The 22,845-nt window shown below is 40.7% G+C and overlaps 1 protein-coding gene across 1 annotated transcript in view; it reads left to right on the top strand.

Moving 5' to 3' along the window:
- Window positions 1-22,452, top strand: part of dpr8 (defective proboscis extension response 8) — an 86,746-nt gene extending 64,294 nt beyond the window's left edge. Inside the window, exons 3-5 of the mRNA XM_065477093.1 lie at window positions 5,195-5,405; window positions 13,456-13,752; window positions 21,473-22,452. Coding sequence (XP_065333165.1) covers window positions 5,195-5,405; window positions 13,456-13,752; window positions 21,473-21,579 — 615 coding nt within the window. The 3' untranslated portion in view covers window positions 21,580-22,452. The remainder of the gene's footprint in view (window positions 1-5,194; window positions 5,406-13,455; window positions 13,753-21,472) is intronic.
- Window positions 22,453-22,845: the final 393 nt, after the last annotated feature.

The following is a 22,845-nucleotide window of genomic DNA, read 5'->3' as shown; positions in this document are numbered from 1 at the left end:
CTCATTAAAATTGATTGCTAAAGGTTTCTCTACTATACACTATACTATTTTATATTCAGCCATCTCAGCCTCTTTTGTCAAGAGCGCGCAGCGAGGCAGTTAAATCACCTCCTCTTTGTTTTCCGCCGTTTTTCCCCAACACAGGCAGTGAGTGATCTCTTTGTTTGCGCCGTCAGTCAAGACAGCGGCTGGTTGGCATTCGAAGCAATCTGCGTGACACGCCCTTATCGCGAGTGCAGCCTAACTTTGAAAACACACGCACACGCTGCGTGCGCGGTTGCGGAAAATTATGAACTTTTGACAGATTTCTCGAGTGAATCTGGCTAGGTGAACTTCCAAGGTTAAGTACACTCTTTTGTGCTGTTGCTCAAGTGCAGATTGCTATTGTAGCACAATCCTGAAGGCTTATCAAAGTGTTGAATCAATTGAGAACCCTCACAAAGTATTTTGCTCCTTGTGAGTTGGTAAACTTTTCTGTTAGTCAATTTCGAGAGAAGATACTTTTTATTGAATATTATAGAAAAGGAGAGGGATGACTAAAAATTTTAACTGATCCTTTGTATTCATACGAAACAAAAATTTCAATTCGAATTCAACACGCTTGGCTCAGCTCGCAATTATGTATATTGCATAACTTTTTTTATTATTTTGTTCAGACCAAGACTGAGTCTGTTTGGCACGCGCTCTTTTCTGGCCTTATAAATTTTTATTATAATAGCGAGAAATCACTAATTTTTTATTTGAGTTAATAATTTTTCATTTCCATCTTCAGGTTCATCGTATGGATGATTCAATTTAATTATTCAGCTAAAATAAACCATTTTGATAAACTCATAAGCTGATATTTTCTTTTAAAATTTTGATGGTGGATTTATTAAAAATGAATTCAGCGTACAACTCAATTCTTGAATATCAATTTAATTACTAGGGCTGGACTGAAATCTCTCTGATCACATTTTAAAAATGGTAAAACTCAATAATATTATGATTTGAGAAAATAGCGCCAGATGGTTGGTCACGCCAATTCATATACGAATTCAATTCTGTAGTCACCAATTTCAAAGATGTAGTTTTTATTGGGTCTACCTCAGCTTTTATTTCTGAATTTGAGAAATTTGCACTTGTTAAAATTAAGCTTCATATTTTCTTTTTTATTATTTACTTTCTAAATGTGGAAACCTAGCTTCGTCCCTTTAAAAGTTGTTATTTGGCAATTGGTGGGAAGCAGTCTTTGACTCCGGTTCACACATACCTTTCTATCTCTTTGGGTCCTGTGGAATGTGTAGTTCAAAGCACTTTGTTTAAAATGCATGTAGTCGAGCTGGTCTCCCTCACCAAAAATACCCTTTGTCAGATTTTCGCGGGTCAGACTAGACAAGCTGGCGCGTTTTGTTTGTTGATTCAGTATTCAATTGAGGCTGCGTATGCTTGACTCGCATAAATCACGCTATTTTAATAACCCGTGCCGTGAGCCCGGCCCGGCAGCAGCGCGGCAGATCGTCAAGTTTGTTGAACCGCAGCGGCATGAGATGAATGATGCTGCGGCTTCCTTGATGAGCAGCATCCAGCTCCCGCTCACTCTCACACTCTGTTCTGAACGCAAACACGCAACAATATTACTACTCCCCATGACTTTGTGCATACAAATTTCACAACCCGCGGTGTCATTATTACGCCGGTTCGCTAATGAAGGCTCAATTGACGGGGAGGTGCTTGAGCGAGCTGCCGCTGATTAATATGCAGTGTGCACAAGTGCGTCCCAAAGGCGATACATGGCCAACCGGCTTGCATGTTCGACCGGCGAACGTACACACACGGGACGCAGCCGTCCTGAAAGGCTAATTCGATAATGCCTGGCCAATTATGATAGCTGGTGGAATGATATGTGCGCGCGGGAGGCTGCAGGAATTATCAGCTCACCTCTGTAATTAGCACCAGCCAGTTCTCTGATGACTAAAACTAATTAAACTGTTAATCCCTTGTTTATTAGCGGCCTACTGTGCTTACATTCCCAGGAAGGACGTTTTTAAGCAATTGATCCTCGTTCTTGGTAATGAGTGTTGACGTTGGGGAAAGTCCCACTGGATCATTGCATAAATCCCTTAACATATTATCTGTATCAATACAAAAGAAGCGAGGTGCAATATCCTTCCATTTTTTAATTAAAATATTTGATTTGAAGGATATCAATTAAATGTAGAGCGTTCTGAATTCAATTTACTCAATTAAAACAAGCAATAATTATAGTTAAATACAATTAAACAATTTGGGCATCATCACCGTTGAAGTTGAAAATTTTAAAGCCTCTCGTCAAAAACAATGTAGAGAAATCAAGAAAAAAATCTTATATTTTAATCCAACTTATTAGGCCAGGGATATGTACAGGCGACTATTTTAATTTGTGAGTACGAACATAAAAGATGAAATATTTTCAAAAACATTTCCTGCAAGCGCGATACTGATCGGAAAATTATGTTTTTCTGCATGCACCCTAACTTGCAGAGCCTGTATCAGCTAGACTTTGTGCAGACGCGCTCATCTACCGGAAGCATATCCATCTCTGGGGCATCAAAATTCAACCTAGTTTTTAAATACGGCATTTCAGCAGCTTGTATGAGACAAAAACACGTGGCATACTTATGACTCTTATTTTAGAATGAAGAAGAGTGATTTATAATTTTTCAGTACCTGCTGGAAATATTCTATAAAACTTATTGATATTTTAGATTTTCATAATTGTTAATGCTGCTTAAAATGCCAAGTTGAATTCAGTTTATTAAAAAGGATTTTCGAAGAAGAAAAATAAACAACAATAACAGGAAAACAATACTTAATTATCATTAAGTATGAAATATTTAAATGGCCAAAGTATGTGATTTTCTGAATATATTTCCTGCTTTTGTTTCTGTTATAGTTATTCAAACCAAATTGCGTGTGTTCATTATTTGCCCTCCGGACTTCAATAAGGGAAAATAATACATATGAAGGCCAAAGTATGTATACTGATGCAAAACCAAAACAAGCACACGCTTTATCAAAACAATGATGAAGCACAATATCCACGAGCAAAAAGTGACCTTTCAGCTCATCAAGCTTTGATAATTCCATGGTACTTTATGGAACAAAAAGTAGTTTTACTTCCTGCTTGGTCACATGTTACCTCATCATGCCATCATTAGCTTAATGCCAGCAAAAAGGCCAAACACGCACTCACATGTCCTCATTATCGAAATAGAGCCGTTTCAACCCCCCTACCAGTTATTTGATTAAGTCACCTTCCGTTTCCCGCAGATGTTCATTCCCAGACTAAGATAATTGCAATCAAAACCGAGCAGCGGAGGGAAGGAGGAGGCGTCGTTCGGGATTTCAATTAACTCGCGAGCTTTATAATTAGGTGCCGGCTCGACATTGTGTGGGCGGTCGAAATCATTCAATGCGACAAGCCGCCACCGCCGCGATGATATGTGATTATGTAAATTTAAATACAGACTCACACACGTACCACGCGTCTGAGAGTAGATGTGCTCTCTAGCGCGGCAGTAGCAACTCCTCGAGAGGCGAAAGGCGCAGCTCCACATGTTTGCCGTTTAATGAACTTAACAAGGGCCACCCCGTGCTCAAGACTCAGTCTCGTGAATGTAGGCCAACCAAACAATTTACATTTTACATGCACGCGCGCGGCGCTCAGAGAACGTCAAAAAGCGAATTGTATAAAAGCTTTAACGTGTAGCCCGCGAGCTTTGATATTTTTGCCTTTTCCCTTCCTCCTGGCTGGCAGAGCTGTGGGCTGGCATAAAGGTGTACAAAAAGTTGCATCAGTCCGACTAGAAGGTAGAAATTTGATTTGCGTCATTTGATGGGTGCGCTGCGTAATTATATTGCAAGATCAAAAGCAACAACGTACCACCAGGTGCATGCGTTATTCAAAATCGGGTTAGCTGCTCTTCCACATTTTTGCTCTCGGTAAATTCAGGACGCGCACTAGCGCGAGGTTTTCATTTAGCTTAGCAATTTTCCAAGGCACAACATTTTCACTCTGTTTGCTGTGTACTTGTATATGTATAGCGTTGAGCACTGCGTGCGTGTGTGTACCTTGCCCTGTTGCCTAGATTGCTGGGAAAGCTTTCCTCGCGCAGCCTTTTTTGTTGATTTTCCAACCAAGATTATTTTAGCCCGTTGCCTATCATATCTTTATTGAAAAATGTTATTTCTGCACATGATCACGTAACTGCAAATGGTGTGAATTAACTCACTGCTTACTCGTAAAATTAATGCTTTTCATTTCTGGTGCGAAAATTTTATGTCCTTCATTGGAATGGCAAACTTGTATACACTATAATGGCAGGTAGAGAACGTTACGGTTACAAAACAGCCATTTTACTGCTGTGTACCCTTTCAAATCTGTCTGGTGGCTGGCCCCATGAGACTCTGCGTCTGGCAATTTGTGTCAAATCAGACTCGGTCCAGACCAACACGCTAGCTCAGAGGCACGGCCGCAGTGTAGGATACCCAATTTGATTATATTGCTAGTTTGATGTCTTTCCGAGACTGGATAGTAATAGAGTCACGGTAATTGGATTTTCCTTTCTCTAATAATAGCTTAAAGGCGAATTAAGAAAGGGTCAGGTTTGTCCACTATGTCTAGCCGCTTATCCACAAACTAATGATTGACAGTTTTGGATTCTCGTTAGTAAAAAAACAGCAGATGAAAATTTTTTTAATTTACGTAAAGTAAATAATAAAAACTTTTAATGAATTACTTTTTAACACACAAAGTGAAGGGAGAAGTGGGCGGAATTTTTATCATAATTTGCAAACTAGGCATCTAGCATGCATGAGTACATAGTGAGGCACTACACTGCTTGCTGTAGCAATGGTCGAATGAATTTTACTAAACTTCATCTCTCGATAGGTCAGAGCTTTTTACCACGAATAAATTAAATTTTTTCCCTCTGCTATTAATGGGGAGGGTTTTATTGTGTTGATAGTGATAGCTCAGATGAAATTATTTTGATAAGAGTTATTCCTCCGTGTATCACAAAATGCTAATAAGTACAGTGCACGAGAAAACGTTGTAATGTTATCGTCAAGAATTTAGTTATTGAGTTAAATTCAACCTTATAATTTTATTGTTTTTTATGTGAAGCATTTTTGATATCTACATAAAATATCACAAAATTTATTGTGTTTACAGGTTTCGTGGGTCCGGCACCGGGACATCCACCTGCTCACCGTGGGCCGCTACACGTACACGAGCGATCAACGCTTCGAGGCGGTGCACTCGCCGCACACGGAGGATTGGGCGCTGCGAATAAAGTACCCGCAACGCAAGGACTCGGGCATCTACGAGTGCCAGATCAGCACCACGCCCCCGGTGGGCCACTTTGTGCACCTCTACGTCGTAGGTGAGTGAAAGTGTGTGCTCTCGTGGAAAAAAATAGTGGCGAACCTTTTTGGCTCTGGGTAACGGCCTCCGGGCGAAATGTATGTTCCATGTATAAATATTTAAGCGGTGGGAATAAAAATTATGAAGCAAAGAGAGAAAGAAAGTTTACCGGGGGGCCCCTTGAGGCGAAACAGCCGCTTCGCATATTCAATGCCCGCGAATTTTATTCCTAGCGCGCGCTCAGCCAGAACTCTGCTGCGTGCGGAGTAAAACATGTTTTATCGGCCGCATAAATAAAACAGCTATACTGCTCCTGCGAGAGGTATTAGGAAATGAAATATAAAAGGGTGCCGAGGAGCATAAATTCCCGTTTCTTGCTTTGTTTGTGGCACTTGCCGGAATATTTTAATATTATCTTAAGAATCTGTTCTTAACGCCGCCTCCCTCGGCTCATGATTTATTTTTATTGTCTTTCTAACTCGTGGAGAGAAAGGAGTGAAAAGTGCGGCTGATGGAGTTTGCTTCCCAGTCCCAGAGAGACTTGTAGTATGTGCTCGTGCTCGCTACTTTCTCGTCACGGGGGTATTTTATTTTTTCGCTGCTCAATGCTCGGCGTCGGGGGATTAATAAGATGGTGCGCAAGTTGATCCAAAGTTTAGCCCTCGCCTCTGAATTTAATATTGAATAAATGCTCACGAGTAGAAGGATATGATTAGAGGTGGAAGTCGGAGAAGTAAAGTCGCTCGAGTGCAAAAACTTGCCAACGGACACAATTCTTCTTTTTATTGTCTCTCAAGTTACATAACTTGCTAGTTTGCTCAGCATGAAACGCAGCAGGCCGCTTTCCGTATTTACAATTGCACTCGTGTTTGCATCCTGGAAAATGCAAGAATATTTTAACGAGATTTGCAATTGTATGAAATTACAGAGGCAGCTTCGTTTGCATGACATACATAGTAAACGACCAACTACTTTATCGTGGCTCGCCCCAAGTGGCTGACACTCTATGAATATTCAGACGCAAAAGCTTCGTTTTATGATGTGAGACTATCTAAAACATTTGGCTAAAAATGCATTTTAAATTAAGTTCAGAACTATTCCTTTCAGCGTCAATCGATAATTCTACGAAACAAAAAGCGTATAAAGAATTTCTAAAGCAATCTATATGAATAATAAATAATAATAATAATCAAAGAAGTCACGCTATAAGCACAACCCGCTTGAAAGACCACGTAGCCGCTAGTGCCGTAAAAACTACATAAAAACTCGTGGAAAAATTAAACAGCCAATCTTTTTTACCATTGAAATGAACCTGTCTGTATTGATCTGTTTTGAGTTAAAGTCCAAAATCTAGTGAGTGATTAACAGATTGAGCAAAGAGTGGGAGCCCCAAGCGGCTCTCTCGACCCTTTGCGTATTTGGGAATATTTTATGGTTATTGGAAACCGACGCAAAAGTAGCCAGCTTATATCCAGTGACCCAAATAGAAACCGATTAATTAATCCTTGTCTCAAAGTAAGCTCCAAGGGAGGAAAACTAGCAAAACATAAATTCCAACTCGCCAGCGCAAAATCAAAAAGAGGCCGGCCTGAGCCAAACCGAGAGCAGTGAGATTTATAATTGAATTTAATGGCGCAGGGGTTGATTAGGGACGGACCGGCAGACCGCAACCCTGCTGTTCTGCGCTCTCTCGCTGGCTCGCCCGCCACCCATATAGCCTAGCATGTAATGTGTAACAACGTGAGGCTTGTCTGATGACTCGGCCTGCCATCATCAAACGAAAGCCGCCACGCGTGCGTTTTTCCACGAAGCAACGGCCAACGCAGACGCGCACAATAGTCTGGCCCGCGCGGCAATCAAATTAGGCCTTATGGGGCAAATACACAAACGTAAGCACATGCATGCACGCACGCCAAATTGTATGTATGCGCGGCGCACATCACACGCCGATGTACATTATGAGTCGGGCTGAAAGCCAGCCCGTCGCCCAACCATAGTGCGTGACACGGCGCAAGATATGTGGCCCCTGAATTTCAGAGCACACGTGTCGACGTAGACAAAGCAGAAAAAGGACGGGTTGTTGCACTGTCGCCGTGTGTTGTTTAGTGTGGGCAGCATTAATTAAACTGCTCCTGAGTTCCACAGTTCAAATGTGGTGTGTCAAGCCCTCGGGTTGAGCTAAAATGATATTTTAGGGCCTTCAATTTGCAAAAATGGCAATTAAAATTAATTAATACCGTCAGACACACTCTACGTGGTGTAATTGAGGCGCACGGTTTTATCACCACATGTTGAATGGTTTGACAACTTTCATCCTTTCACAAAATCGAAATAATTGGGGTAAAAAACTGTATAATATATCTACCGTTCTATATTTGTAAGTGAAGAAACGTATATTTAGGAGGAAATGTATTCAATTCAAAAATTTAATTTGTTGTCCTGCCTTTTGGATTATCGATTCGCTTACAATGCGGTTCCCTTTGTGCTGACGTTCCGCTCAACATATCAATGTCAAATTACGGTTTAAAATTCGCTAAAATTAACCACCGCGTTGTTCATTCTCTGTTTGAAAGGATTACTTCCCTTTTTAAACTGCTGTTGCCGGTTGAGAGATTTTTAATGAAAAAAGATTTGCACCCGCGATTGAGGGTAAATTTATTTTATTGCTGGCGTGACTTTTCTGCTGATAATGGATTTTACCCTCGCAATCCCATCATGTTTCATAAATATTCATCAGCTCTGATCGGCATGATGTTTGATCGCTACAAATCGCGCCGCCGCTTTTATTATACTTTGTAACGGCATTGATTGTCGATTGACATTTATTGAATTCAAAATAGCTAAATACTTCATCGAAGCTGACGTGCTACGTGTCAAACTGCTGCTAATTTGTGGTTGTAAAGTCCATTTTTTAGATGGAATCTTTACATGGAGACATTAATAGTGAGTAGAAATTCATAATATAGAATTCATTACTAAGCCAGCAATCCTAAATATCTAGTGGTGCTGCTATTCATTGACATGTGTAAAAAAGCACTTTGCCCTCGAACATCGTTTTCCGTGCAATGCATTTTCCACCCCAAATGAAATCTTTTAGTAGGTTGACGTAAGTGAGTTTGCTTTGAAGACTAAAGACGATGCTCCGATTTCCCTTTAAAGCCGCAACACAGAATGATTGATGGTTTTGGATCTGCGGGAAGGAGACACCTTAAAAGATTCTGCCAAGGTGCATGTGTGGTGTGTTGCTTTTCGCGAGCTGACGCACGCACGCAGCTCCTTGGTGACAAATCAAATTTCCAGCGGACTGAGTGCATGGGTGGGCATGCAAATAAGTAAAAGCCTTCACTTTCTGGGCTTAGCAGCTGCAGGGAATGGCAATGTTGTTTGCTTGGGATTCCGGGAACTTTAGAATGCTGAGCCAACTGCGTCGGCTTCCTTTGTGTGCCTCAGCGAGTCACACGAATGAAATTAAATTTGCTTTAGCAATTGTTTACAATTTTCCATTGCCGCAAGTCACTTAAGTTTTTGTTCAGTGGGAATCGAATTCCAATCGGTCAGGAGAGAAGCCAATTTTGTTGCTTCTAGGAAAGTTGAAAAGCTTACGGGCCAATTTTTACAGAAGTCCAATAAATATCGCGTGAAAGGGATATCGCGGTATATTTTTGGAGTAGAGTGCTTTCTCTGCTGAAGATTTTCCTGGTAAAGAGCTTTTCAGGGGCAAGCAATGACGAGTCACGTTTTCCTAGTGGATAGAATGTTACGAATGTACCAAATATATACTTGTTTTCCATGTTTATTTTAGTTTCAATTATTTGTATGTTGATTAAAATTTTTGCAACTTTTTTTATAAACCTAATTCTTTGTCAACTTGAGAGTTTAATGAATTCCTTAAATCCCCTTACAGACTTGCTTAAGATTGAGCAGTCTTTGGTGGACGTACTAATTTTTCAAAATGAAGATTTAACTCCTTTCATCTTCCGGCAATTTTTTTTATTTAATCGCAGTGGAGCTGCGACTGGCATTGGTGCAAAGAGAAAAAGTTAATATAGGGCCACGAGCCGTAGCTTTCAGCTCATAATTAGTCACAAATTCAAGCTTTTAACCGTGCGTGGGCCGCCACTCTCTTGATATCACACCCTTTTTCCTTTCACCGGAAAAGGATTCATAATCCATTAATGTTGTCAAAATACGATGATAAATTGCAAAAAGTTTGAACACATGCACATTTGCGCAGAGCAAGTTTCAGGCTGGTTTAAAAGTGTTAACCATAAGCTGGGAAACACGTCTTTCAGCTAATTTCGCCGGGAAATTATCTGCTCGTAGCGGAACGGTCGCGCGCAGATGCTAATTACGGCGCAGGAATCTTTTCGTCGAGCTAATGCACATAGTTTGGCGGCTCCCTCCTCTCGGCCTGGCCGTGCATTATTCATTATTTTTATTAGTAAGTAAGTTCAAAAAGCGCTGGTGCAGCGAAATGGCACAAAGGAAGGGACATACAATCGTCTGCCGAGATCAAAATGACCCGACACACCAAGTTAGTTGGTAAATAGTTGCGATTTGGCTCGGATCAGCAAACCCTTTGAGCCAATGGTATAGAAAGATAAGCGCTGGCCCCGCTGCTGTGAAAGCCAGCTCAGTCGCTTGCTGGCATCGTCACCAGCCAAGACTTGGAGCGAGAGTTTGCGAGGTAAAAAGCAAAAGGGCCGAACAGGCTGTGCAAACGAGAAAACTTGAAGGAGTTTCCGTTTGCCTGCCTGCTGAGCTTAATTAATCAGCAGGCTGTTAATTAAACAACATGGTGTACGCAATGAGAAATGCAATTAAGCGCGCGTGACGAGACCCTCGCCAGCTAGGTCATCGTGCGCGCGACCTGTCTGGATTTTTAATTATTGTAACAAGAAATGGATATTTTTTATACATCTGCTCTCGACTGTTTAATTTTGGAAAAGATGAGGTACGTGATGACGTTATATTACATCCTTTGAACAGTTATTAAATTCGACGGCGGGAAAATATTTGCTAAACAATCTTATTACGATGATGGCATGACTTTTACGCTGAAGAAGAACGTTTTGCTTAGTTAAATATTTGAAATTTAAAATCTCTTTTAATTAATTGAAATGCGCAATTTCGCTCACGAATATCAACAAAAAATCGATGGAGCTTTCCTCGCTGCTGGAATAAGTGAATAAACAAACTTTTAAGCCACCACTTCTCAGCGTGTAAAATGAATTATGCAAAGAGCTAAATGGGCGCTCTTCAAAATGCTGATTTGAACTTCTTAGCCCTTCTGCTGAAGTCTAAAGCCTTCGTTCTTTTTTACTTCTACACTAAACTTTGGAATGAAGAGTGATGAAAGGGACGCTCGTTGCTGAAAAAAATTTAGTATTAATTTTTATTAGTCTTCCTGGATCTGAATTCTAAATAGAACCAAAATGATTCCAAATAAGGAAACGAAAACGAAATCCGAAAGTTTCCCAAACTGTTCCCAAATAAGAAACAAATAACACTTATAAATAGAGAACCATAAACGCTTCCATTCGAGGAACCAAGCGCTTCAAAATTTTCGCTTCAAACAAAACCAAATCCACTTACAGAAGAGAAGCGTTTGGATCTCAATGGAAGCGAAACGGTTCCATTTCGCGTGCGATTAAAATCGCATCCGAAATCTTTGCTTCCACATATTGGAAGATAATTCTTTTGCCCGGGGTCTTCCCCATATATTTTAAATTAAAAATTATCAAGGATCATTAAAGTTTAATATTAAATAAATTACTAATTAGCATGACTATGAACAGAAACCTCTACAGTATCCATGATTTAATTTTCAAAGAAGGTTCTGAAATTGAATGTGACCCGCCGGGCCGTTCTTGTCCAAGCATTATATAGCCGATAATAATTCTTCGGAATTGGCCTGACCGATATTTTCTTAAAAACATCAGTCATGGAAAAGTATTTTAACGGCGGAGCAATTGGACATATTTGTAAAAAAAAATTTAATTAATTTCAATCAACGCTGAACGCAAGGACTCGTTAACTAAAAATCCAAATATTTTAGTACGAAAAATTCCTGACAATATTTTACCAGAGAGCTGAAGAAATGCATTAGGGAATAAAAGAGGACTAATAATTATTTATGGCGCCTCTTGGATGCGACATTTTAATTAACAACAATACATCTTATTATGCTTGGTTGACCCAATTGCGAAAATGTAATCAAAATGGGGGATAAAGAAAAATCACATGCCTCATTAGCTTTCACGCTGATTGAATTATAATTCGCAGTAGAGCAATCGTTTGTTTCCTAAGCCCACCAGCCCACTCTGGAAAAGACCGAAGCGGTGGTCGGCTCCAACTCTTCCCTCTGCCAAAGTTTCTCTTGACAAAGGCAAAATGGCAATCGATTTCCCCCTGCGGCAATTAAAAAGTTTCTTTGTTTCATTCTGCGTGAATGTTTATTGCCAGAGCGGGCCTCTTTTCCCCATTCTCCTTTACTCAGTCCGTGGTATGCTATTTTTATTTATAAGAACAAAAGAAAATGGAGGGAAGGAGGATCTCTGCTCTTCCAGCTCTCTTGTGATGCTTTTGTTTGAAGAGCTGCAGTCGAGCAGCAGTCGCCGCTCTCGCGTTCCTTTTTTATTTTGATAACGAGAAGCAAAGTTGACAAAATGTGTCGTTTCCTGAGAAATATTGCCATCACGTAACAAACAATGGCGGCGCGGCAGACGGGATAGAAGTATTATGTGTTTGCCGTCAAGTTGCGAGAGGTAATTGGAGAACACGATTCTTTCAATATCCCCCATCACTATATTGTGCAAATTTTTTCACCTCAAAAGGAGCGTGTTGAATTGCCGGAGACAAGTTCTTGGCGACTGTTTTGATTGTATATATTGTGGACGTCAGTGTGTAATTGAAAATAACTGGCTTTGCGAGTGACAAATATGGCTTTGTGTTTGCACACAACACTATAAATCAAAACGTCGACGATGCAGAGTTGCTGCTTTTCCAATCAATGTCGCAACGATTCAAAAATAATTGAGAAATGCACATGTTTTTCTTTTTTATGGCATGGCTCCCAACGCTCCCAATAACTTTATATACTAGCTTCAGGTAGCCTATCTACTGCGCTTTGGTTAGAGGTGCGCGTGATATTGTTTCGTGATCATTTATTTTATTTAACTATGTATTATAAAATTATGCGACAAAATCAAACGCTTAAACTTTTATGATCGCCATTTGTCGACCGCAGGAACAACGCAAAGTACAATTAACGAACAGACTGAAGGAAAACATTTTGTAACCATTGAAATTTGAAGTTTTGAGATCGATTTTAATGATAAATTTGTTTTAGTTAAGTTTATTCTTTTCCTAAGCGTACGTGTGTTGGGGCCAAACCTCAGAAATGTTAATGAATTGTATTTCCTTTTGCTATATACGGCCAGGCAAACAGTGATTATTAGAGCTGTATGTTTATTGTTTCGTGCGACGAGACAGACGGTATACACATCTTTTTGCGCAGAGACATTCTTTTGATTTGCTGCGTACATCATCATTTATTGTTGCCAATTTCTGTCCAGCCAATTCTAAGGAGGTCCAATTTTTGTGATAGCATCCTTGCAACATGTTGTAGCTGGAAATAAAACGATAAAATACGCCATAAAAACTGACAAGGAAGATGCTGCCCGTTCCAGCTATTTAAGAGGCCTCTCTACCAAAACTTATCGACCACGGAAAAACTTCGTCAGCTTTTTCCTTTGCAGCACAACTGCTGATTGTGTGTGTGTGGCAGAAAGAGGAAATAATTGCTGCAAAAAAGTTTGACCATAGAACGCTCTTTTTAATGAAAATGTTGCCCGAGACGATGGCCAGGCTGCTAAAACTAAGGGGAATATAAAGGAATGCCGGGAAACTTAGTTCGCTCCGTAATGGATTCCACCAATTTCCTTTTCGAATAACGTTCCCCAGGGGCGTTTTTACCAGCCCTGCGCTCTCTGAGAGAATTTTAATTTCCTCCTCTTAACCGTGGAGAAAGCAATCGATTAATGGCATAATCTTTCCATGATTCGCAGAACCGGAAACGGAGGTCCTAGGCGGTGCCGACCTGTTCATCAACATCGGCAGCACCATTAACCTGACATGCATCGTGCGCTACTCCCCAGAACCGCCACCCACCATGGGCTGGCGGCACAACAGCGTTGATATTAACTTCGACTCTCCGCGAGGTGGAATTTCGCTTGTGACGGAAAAAGGCCCCACCACCTCCAGCAGACTGCTCATTCAGAAGGCCATCAAGGCCGACTCGGGGCTGTACACGTGCAGGCCGTCGAACGCCACACCGGCCACCGTCCGCGTCCACATTTTAGATGGTGAGTTGTGATAAGGTTCGCGAGTGGGGGCGCAGGGAAGCTTTCACGCTCGTCTGGCCAAAAGGCAGCAGTCCACCCGTAAATTATCCTCTCCGAAAAAGGCTCTGGCAGCACAGAGACGCACGCAAAAACGCTTTTCCCTGACTCTCTTTAGTTTGAGCTGCTCGCCATAAATCTTTGGAAAGCAATTATTGTCGAGGGGTACAGATTTCCTTGCTACACAATTGGTCTAATTTACGTGCAGATGGAACAGTCAAACAGTTTAAGCTTCTAACGCGAAAGTAATCGATTAAAGCATTCTTATGCGGGGAGTTTTGTTGTAAGGGAACGTTTTTGTGAAAAAAATATGTTCACAAACAAAAAGAACAGAATATATTTTGAAAACTTTCAATTATTCTGCCCCAGTGGGTTTGTAAATTGAAGCATATAAAATGTGAGAACTTTTGCTAAAATGGACCTGTTGTTACGATCTTTTTACTAAAATTTTCATTCGATACAGTTGATATTTTAAACCCAAGTTCAATAATGAGAGACGCGATGGTTAAAGCTTATCTTGTTCGACTCGAATCCACCTCTGAAATTTGAACACAAAAGTATCATTTGACTCTTTCCAGAAAATCATCAAATTTCAAATAAACCGAATCGCGCAAGTTCATTACCGCAGGGCCATGATATTTAGAAATTCAAAGCGCTTCCTCGTATTCGTGCCGTTCTCTTTTAGCAACGTGCATTTTTAGTTCGCATCAGTCCATCCTTCTCTTTGTATTTCAAAACAGCGTGTGCATATGTGCCAAAAATTTCCATGGAAAAAGCTGGGACAGGAATTTCATATGACGAGATTTAATATAAAGCACATGGAAATAATGCAAACAAGGTGACGTCCAATATACGCCCACATTTTCATCATTTTTGCTGTCAGCTTTTCATTTTACATTTGGTCAACAAAAAGATTCTTCTGCGTATATTAGTGCTCTTTGAAAAGTGTCAAAGCGTTTGACGGCAATCTGAGCTTTCACCTAGCAGTCTGGCTGCGTCTCACTCACTGCCTTCCTCTTGTGTCGAAAGGGTGCTTGCGTGCCGAGGCCAGCAAAAAAGGCCGATTGTGCCTGCTCTCGGAAAAAGCTGCGTTGAATTATGTCCACAGGGTTAGAAGCTGAGAGAGCCAATTGAAAGTGGTCCACACTCTCCTTGTTTAATTCAGTGCGCACGGTCTTAATTTGCGCAGAGAATCTCTCTTTTCCGGTCTCTTTTCGTGCCCAGCATTTCGAGTCCGCGCAGATCTGCGAATTGTTTTTTTTCACCTAATTGCGGTGAGTGCTCGGCTAGTCAGGCTATATTATGAATAGGATACCACAACTGCGCGCTTTGTCTTGCCGACTACAATGGTTCCGCATCGTCCATTTGAGCGTGGAGGTCATCAAGTGAACCTGAATAAACCGCTAGCCGTGCGGCCCTTTTTCTGTTAAAGTGGATGTGCGGCAGTGAAATGTCCTACATTAGGTTCATCACCCACCATATTATATGCATTCAATATAAGAGACCATGCGCGCGTGTGGAGAGCAGAGGTGAATTAAAGAGCAAACTCAGCTGTAGTCGAGCAAGTTCGTAAGGGTCGTGCAGGAACGCTTGGAGCAGCAAAAAGGGGTGCTGCGCTCGGTCAGTTTATTATAATGGCCAGCTGCTATGGTATTTGCTTTTCCTGGCAAAATGTTTGAGCTGCAGCTTTTTATGTCTCCAATCAATGTTATTTGCTAATTGCTTTTCTGGAAACTTTTGTCCCCGTAGCTTTCATCGACCGTGTTTATTTATCTATCGCTGTGTGTTCCAAATTTGATATAAACAAAGTTACAAAATTAAAAGACGAGCATACCTCAAACTTAAACGACAAAAAATGTTTATTTTTTTAAGGCTAAGCGCTCATCCCTTGCGGCCTGTGCACCTGTGCTGTCCCATGTCGGTTGTTCGCGATGATATTGAATGCTCCAGGCTCGCTGCCGAATGTGACTAAAGCAGGGGAGCACGCATCTCACTTGGAGACCTTCTATTTCTGTTTCGCATAATTCAAGATCAAAGGAACTTAATTTAAAGACAGAAATAGTTAATAATACACAGCAGGAGTTCATTCCTTTGGCTCTTCCTCATTAAGGCGTTTGAGGAAAGTGAGTTGGAAAATCATCTTCCGTGTCTTGAAACTCTTTCTCAACAGCAGAAATAGCCGGTTAAAAATAAACAAGGATGCGTATTCTACATTCCATAAGAATGAAAATAAACGAGATGGAAGAATTAAAATTCATGGATAGAAGCTGCAAGACATGCAGAGTTTTATTATGATGTAAAATTGCGTCCAACGGTAGGGGGATTACAAATGCAACCAATTATAATGTAACGGAAATTACTCTGTTCCTCTGCAATTTTATACAACGTGAAAAGAGTTATTTCGGACTTTAATTTATATTACGCACTGCCAGAAAAGTGGAAGTGAACGGGGGAGGAGAGAGAGAGAGAGAGAGAGAGAATTTAATATGAACTTAAAGCCCGTGTCCGCCATAATTTTTCATCCTTATAATAACAAGCCGCCGCCGCGCTGGCAGACCTTGCTTGCAGTGTGTAGCATCCCCAAATTAGACGAGATTTGCAGCCGTATAATGTAACGTCGCTTAATCCGCATTCCTCCCTTTCTCGAAATTTATTATGCATGGGTAAAGAAGACGAAGAAGGCGCGTTGAAGAAGGCAGCCAGGTTGAAACTCGGTGCCGGCGTCTCCCGAGGCTGCTGCGTGCCTGTTTGTTTGGCCAACTCGGCGGTTTTATCTGCAGATTAAGCACACTCGCGCGCCGCTCTCCCTTTTCTCCCGCACTGTTTTATCTTGTTAATGAAATCCCGCAGAAAACTAGCGAGACATTGTTCGTGCGAAAACGCGTCCCGGTTTGATCTTTTAAATTTGGCCGCCGTTCGTGCGTGCAGCCAGAAATTAATTTCCTGCGATGCATGCTTTTATGTTTGTTTTGGCGTTCGCGGCTCTTCGAATGGAGTTGCTTCTCGCCCGAAAGCGGCAGGGTTCGTTTTACGAGCTATTTCCTACCCGTGTCGTCTGATAAAACTGAATTTATCGCTTTTCTAACCTCCTCCTCTGCCACCGCGCAATTTGCGCGCCGGCCCAATAAATTTAATTACTTTGCCAACTCAGTGGCATTAATTTCGGCACCGGCATTCATTCCGCAGCCTCTGTAATGCACAACTAACGCCTTAGTACTGCGTGCTCTCTCCAGGATCACGTTGTAAATATTAAACGAGACTGCTGCCAGTTTCGGAAACCACTCTCGCGCGTATACGCACTTGGTTGGAGTGTCTGGCGCGGGAACGTTTTTTTATTGAAAACGTGGTGACGTTAAACATTGCAAATCTCGAGTGGAGAGATGGGATAATGCCAAGCTTTTATTTATTTTAGAAATTCTGTCTCGCTCTCAACAATCGCTCGCCTGGATTTTCTGAACTATTTTCCGCCACAAAAATCAACTCGCTTTGCAACACAAAATGTCAAAAAAGTATCGATTTTAACCCTACACCAGCCAAAAATACATTTCCCTAAAAGCATGCTGGAGAATGTTTAAATATTCTATAGGAGATTTTTTTGCTTGCTTGCGCAGTCAAATTGTTTGGCTTTTTAAATTTATTTGTCTTTGATTATATAATGTCAACTGTCAAACATAGTCATAAACTTGCTCGCACCTTAAGACTAAAGTGGTTAACAATGTACCGATCGTCCTAACAAATTTTAATTTTAAATACATTATACTTTCAGTTACTGAACACAGATGTCTTTATCAAAACTCTAATAGTGATATACTATTTCGTTTATGAAAAATATGGGATATAGATATTATTATAGGTTTGAGAGATATATTCTGCAATTTGATTCGTTGGTGAGGTTGTTTTTTCTAAATTAAAATTCGTTCTGATGATTTTATTTTAGTGGATCGAACCAACGCTGAATGCTGTCGGTCTGTTCACTTTTTGCGGTAGAAAAGTGCACATTTTATTTATTTATTTTTAGATTTCATGATAAATATATATAATAACTGCACAAGAAAAAATAAAAAGCGCGAAATTTGGAAAAAGAGCTGATCAATCAAACTACGCTACAGAGAGCTATTAAAAAACAGACAAATTCCCACGATGTTTCCTTCCATTTTCGCCATTGCTGGGTATTTTCGGATATATTTTATTGCTTTTCACTTGTAATAATTCCTTGAAAAGATTGTGTGGCTCAGCATTCCATTCACTGTGAGCATTCGAGTATTTTATGAAAAATATTCAATGCATAATTGTGGCAGTTTCGTATTGTTCTGAATTCATAATGCTGCATCGATGTGCTTTTTTACATCTGGCGTTGAATCTCTTTTACAGCTGTAGCAGATTAATTCAATGTTGCCAGTAACAACAGCAAAGCGAAAACTAAAACTATAGTGCTGCAACCCTCCCTTGTTTGTGCTAAATCTGGCTGTACGTGGTGGTGCTCAAATCGGCCTTACAACTTGGCACAATCAATCTCAATTTGGAAAAGTTTGCGTACACTGCATGGGTCAACAAAGCAACACGGAAACCTCAAACTCAAAGTTAATCGCTGCCAGCTGCGCGGCAAATGCTCACACGTATGCACTTGAAGTCTTGAAAGTTGCTCGCGGAACGCACCAGCACGAACGAACAGCAGCTAAAGCCAGCCATAGCCAGCTCCCTGGGGGCCGAGTTCGCGGCGTTAGTGCTAAATTATTAATAATATCCAGCGATGCTCATGCAAACACCGAGCGCAGTCGTCTAACTAAGTCAACACTCTCGGCTGGCACAATCAAGCACAGTCGACGCACTTAAATTTCATCTCGCGAGCCTCGTGTTTGTTTTCGCTCCGCCTTCTTTAATTGAACAATATGCAAATGTGCACCAGACAAGCACGTCGAGCGAGTTATAATTATCATCATCATCGAGTGCCGGCGTTTGAGTTGCAAATGAGCTGGCAAAATCTTTCCCTCCGCCGCCCCCGAGGCCTAATTGTTGTGTGTTTGTTCTTTGTTGCGTCTCGCGCGCGCGAATTCGAGCGACAACACAGTCAATCTCGCGACGAATGAACGTGATTAATGACTGCTCTCTCTCGCAGCAAAAACTGGATTTTAATGAGATACTTTCCATTTCTCTGCTCGTTAGGTGAGCGGTGCGCAGCCCTCTGCTCTGCAGTCCTAGAATGGAGAATCGCGCTCTTTGAAATTGCCAGTCAAGGAACGTAGCCGTAGACGGCTTTTTTCTCGCGTTTTGTCACGTCATCAAGCCATCGTTAATTAAGTTCTCTCTCCGCATGTCAAGATCGGATTATTTTATAAAAAAATGATGCAAAACGAAGCAATCGCAACGAGGTGATTCAATCTTGAGCAAAATCTTCTCGGAAAGAGATATTATATTGTTTAAAAACAATAACCATATCTTTTTTATATTCCACTCTGCGGATTTATAGCCAAAATGAGTGGCTTAAAGTAAAACAATTGAAGAGAAAAATTATTTCGAATTGTGCAGCAGCTGTCTCGGTCCCACAGTTCTTCATCGGCAGTAATGCGAAACATTCCCATAACCTTATAATTAACTCTAGATGATTCTGATTCACCAGCCGTTGAAAACGGTCTCGACTCTGCACAATTAAAAAGAGAAGGAATTACTAAATCTTTTGTGCCTCACAACATCCTTCGCTGTGATAAAATTCCTTCTTATAGGCCAAAATTTCAATCCTTAATTTGAAACTGTTTCCACGAGTAAAGATATTCTACTTAATTAAACAGCCCATTTCTGGTCATCAATCCATTAAGGATTAATTTAGTTTATTTAACAGTTTTAAAAATCAATTTTCGCTTTGATGGAACGTAATTGTTACTGGGGAGGTCTATTCACCATTCATAAATTTGGTGCAAAAATTAATGAAACCAGTTCAGTGATTTTGAAAACTCAATTAGTGTTAAAGAGTCGATCGATTGCACTCAAACGCGTCTCTCTATTCAAGGACCTGACTTTGTATAAGCACAATGCTTGCTCTCTGCCCAGAGAAATGGGGTGGCGGACATTTTCGCTGCGAAAATTATATTGAAATTAATTACTTCAAAAAGTATACCGGGCGCGTGTGCGTGCGTGTGCTGTGTGACTCTTAATATTCTGCGCAGAGGCAACAGCTAGCGCCCGGTTTGTTTGTGTTCAGATTTGTGCCCATTACGAAAAGGTGAAAATTGTGTGCGCTTTTAAGCTCGCTCTATAGACCTTAGTCTAACTAAATTATCGTGAAACAACTCTGTTTCTCGCTGAAAATTGCAAGCTGGAAGAACAAAGCGCGGAGGAAATTAAATCTTTGCCAACAGCTGAAGAGAATAAGGAAAGAATGGAATTAAGTATTTTTATTCAATTAAAACATAACAACCAAAAGCAACTCGGCCGAGAATTTGGCATTGTTATCAAAGAAAAAGAAAAACAGATTCTCTTGATTACTTTTTTTAAAATTTGCTTCTGCTCCTGGAATCACTCAATAGCCTACTAACTCTGAGAAAATTTAATCTTATTAAAGCTGATTGTAAATTTCTCGAGGGGGCCCAAGTATGCATGGGGGCTGATTTATCGCTCCATTCGCAAAATCAACTGCACGCGGCAAACTGTGCTCTTGAAATATACAACCGGCGAACGCGTGTGGTATCAAGAATTTTCAATAGGATCATAAATTCTGCAGCCGCAGCAAAAAATGCGTCATGACAACGCGCAAAAAGAATTGAAATTCCGTGCAGGCGTTGCGGAAGTATTCTTCTTAGCTCTGCCGTCTCGCGCGCCGCGTCGTAATATAACCAAGCAGAGCGAAAGTTGAGTTTTCTATGCCGAGCACAACTGAAACGAATAGCGAGGAGAAAAATCAATCCCTGATAAATGTTTCACATCGTCACTCGTCTCAGTGATATGATTGATTGGATGGATAAATATCAGAAATTGAACTATCATAAAATGCATGCTCTTGAAAAACGAACACGAAAATGTTGACAGATGGCAAAATCAATTAAACTGCAAACCAACACATCATGGCTTTGCTTTATATTTGATGTGTTGTTTATATAAGCCTGAAAATAACTTTTTCATCTTCATTTTTCACAGGTGCTACTTGAACAACTTTCAGATTTAATAATTGATAATTTGTAGTTTTAAGATACACTCAGTCCACACACAAGCTCACTTTTTTCCTTTTCTTCAAAAATGAATTTTGAGATGATTTCCTTTCCTATGTTGCAGATAGGTATTTTTGGACTTATTATGTTCAGTTAGAACCGTTTAAGTCCTTTAGAGGCCCAACGGAGGTTTTTTATTTAATAATCTCTGTTTAAATAAAAGTATTATTCGTAAATGATATGAGAGTTTCCATTTTGTGTGTATATTTATATTTCTAACTTTTATTAGATGCTGCTAAATACAGTTCATCCTCACAGTCCATTCCCGAATCGCGGAATCGCCTGCAAGTTTGAAAAGAGAAATAACAACCCTTGCTGTTTGCGAAACCCTTTTCTGTCTCCACTCTAAACTTTCCCAAACGCACTTTCACATCTCTAGAGACGCGTGGCACGTGCGGAAGACGCACGTTGTGCGGTGCGGGGGGTCGAAAAAAGGGGTGGCGAGAGTTGGGAATGGAATAACGAAGGTGTTGTGCGTGTTGCAGGGGAGCACCAGGCGGCCATGCATCACGGCGCTGGCTGGCGGACGAGCGGCCCGCTGAGTGCCTTGCTACTGGTTTGCGGCCTGTGGACCACGCTGGTCGTGATGTAGCCCTGCTGAACACATATCTGCAGTACAAACTACTAAACAAACTGACACGCGGTTCGCATGTGCAGCAATAAGCAGGACCCCGCGGCGAGTGTGTGATGACTCTGTTTATGAATGCTCACCCCTTCGTGTAACATAAATACATTTAAAAATTACGTGCTCTACGAATGAGCCGGTTCTATACTCTAATTATCGGTGTTGTTACTCCCCTTGGCTAATTGATGAAATTTAAAAAAAAATACATCTTTCCCCCTCAACCACACGTCTTTTTCTGTGAAACATCGCGCAAATGTGCTGCTACTCCTGGTGTCGGTTCAAAAGCTCCTTTTGGCGCGCATGAGAGTAATTGGCAAGTTAATTCCGCTCTCCCCGCATTTCTCTGAATGAACACGTCAGCATAAAATTTATTATTCCTCTTTGTGAGTCCCGAGTACAAACGCCTCCCCAATTAGTGCTTTTAAAACAAAATTTCAGCACGCGCGACTGTGAGTATGAGCGTGTACCTCATGTGTAAGTTGTGTGTATATATTATACCAGAAGCACTTTTAAACGGAGGAAATCCAGCGTCACGAAAAACATATTGTGAAATATTTGTGACGTTCGAGGAGAAATGTAATGTTGCCGTAGGAATTTTTGTAAAAAGCATACGCGGCACCCCTTTTGTCTCGTCGTGCAGCGGGAAATTGTGAACAGTGGAAAAAGCTTGTGTGCGCCATCAAGGCTGCTCTGGTCGCCTGCCATCAAGAATGCAGCACAATCGGAGAAAGAGGATTTTAGAAGAATAAGAAAAAAGGAGACTTTTGAAAAGCTACGACGTTTATTATCATGTGATGTTGTAACGAGTATTTTCAATAAAATCAATAAAAATCAAGGTGACCGTCTTTTTCCGTCTGGCTGAATTGATCGTCGTGAGACTCGTTTGCTTCCAAGATTCTACATAAGGAATTGTGAACAACAGTCTGAAGCGCAAAATATATTGGTGATATATATCTTTTTAAAGGATATATATATATATAATATATATATATATATATATATATATATATATATATATATATATATATATATGCTTCAGTAAATTCACGATTTATGTGCATCAGCAATGCATTTTTTTGCAAAGTTTCATTTGAATGTCTGTCACCACATATTGTTCAGCTCTATACATTAGTTTATTGATTACTACATCGTCTGTCGAGTCCAGAGGTAAAGTTAATACAGAGTGAAATTGATCGTTTACGTACATGCATACGCGAAAGTAAGTGTCAAAAT

The sequence above is a fragment of the Cloeon dipterum genome, chromosome 2 (genome assembly GCF_949628265.1).
Source record: "Cloeon dipterum chromosome 2, ieCloDipt1.1, whole genome shotgun sequence".
NCBI lineage: Eukaryota > Metazoa > Arthropoda > Insecta > Ephemeroptera > Baetidae > Cloeon > Cloeon dipterum.
Note: the sequence above shows the minus strand (reverse complement) of the source record. Positions and strands in the feature narration are given on the sequence as shown.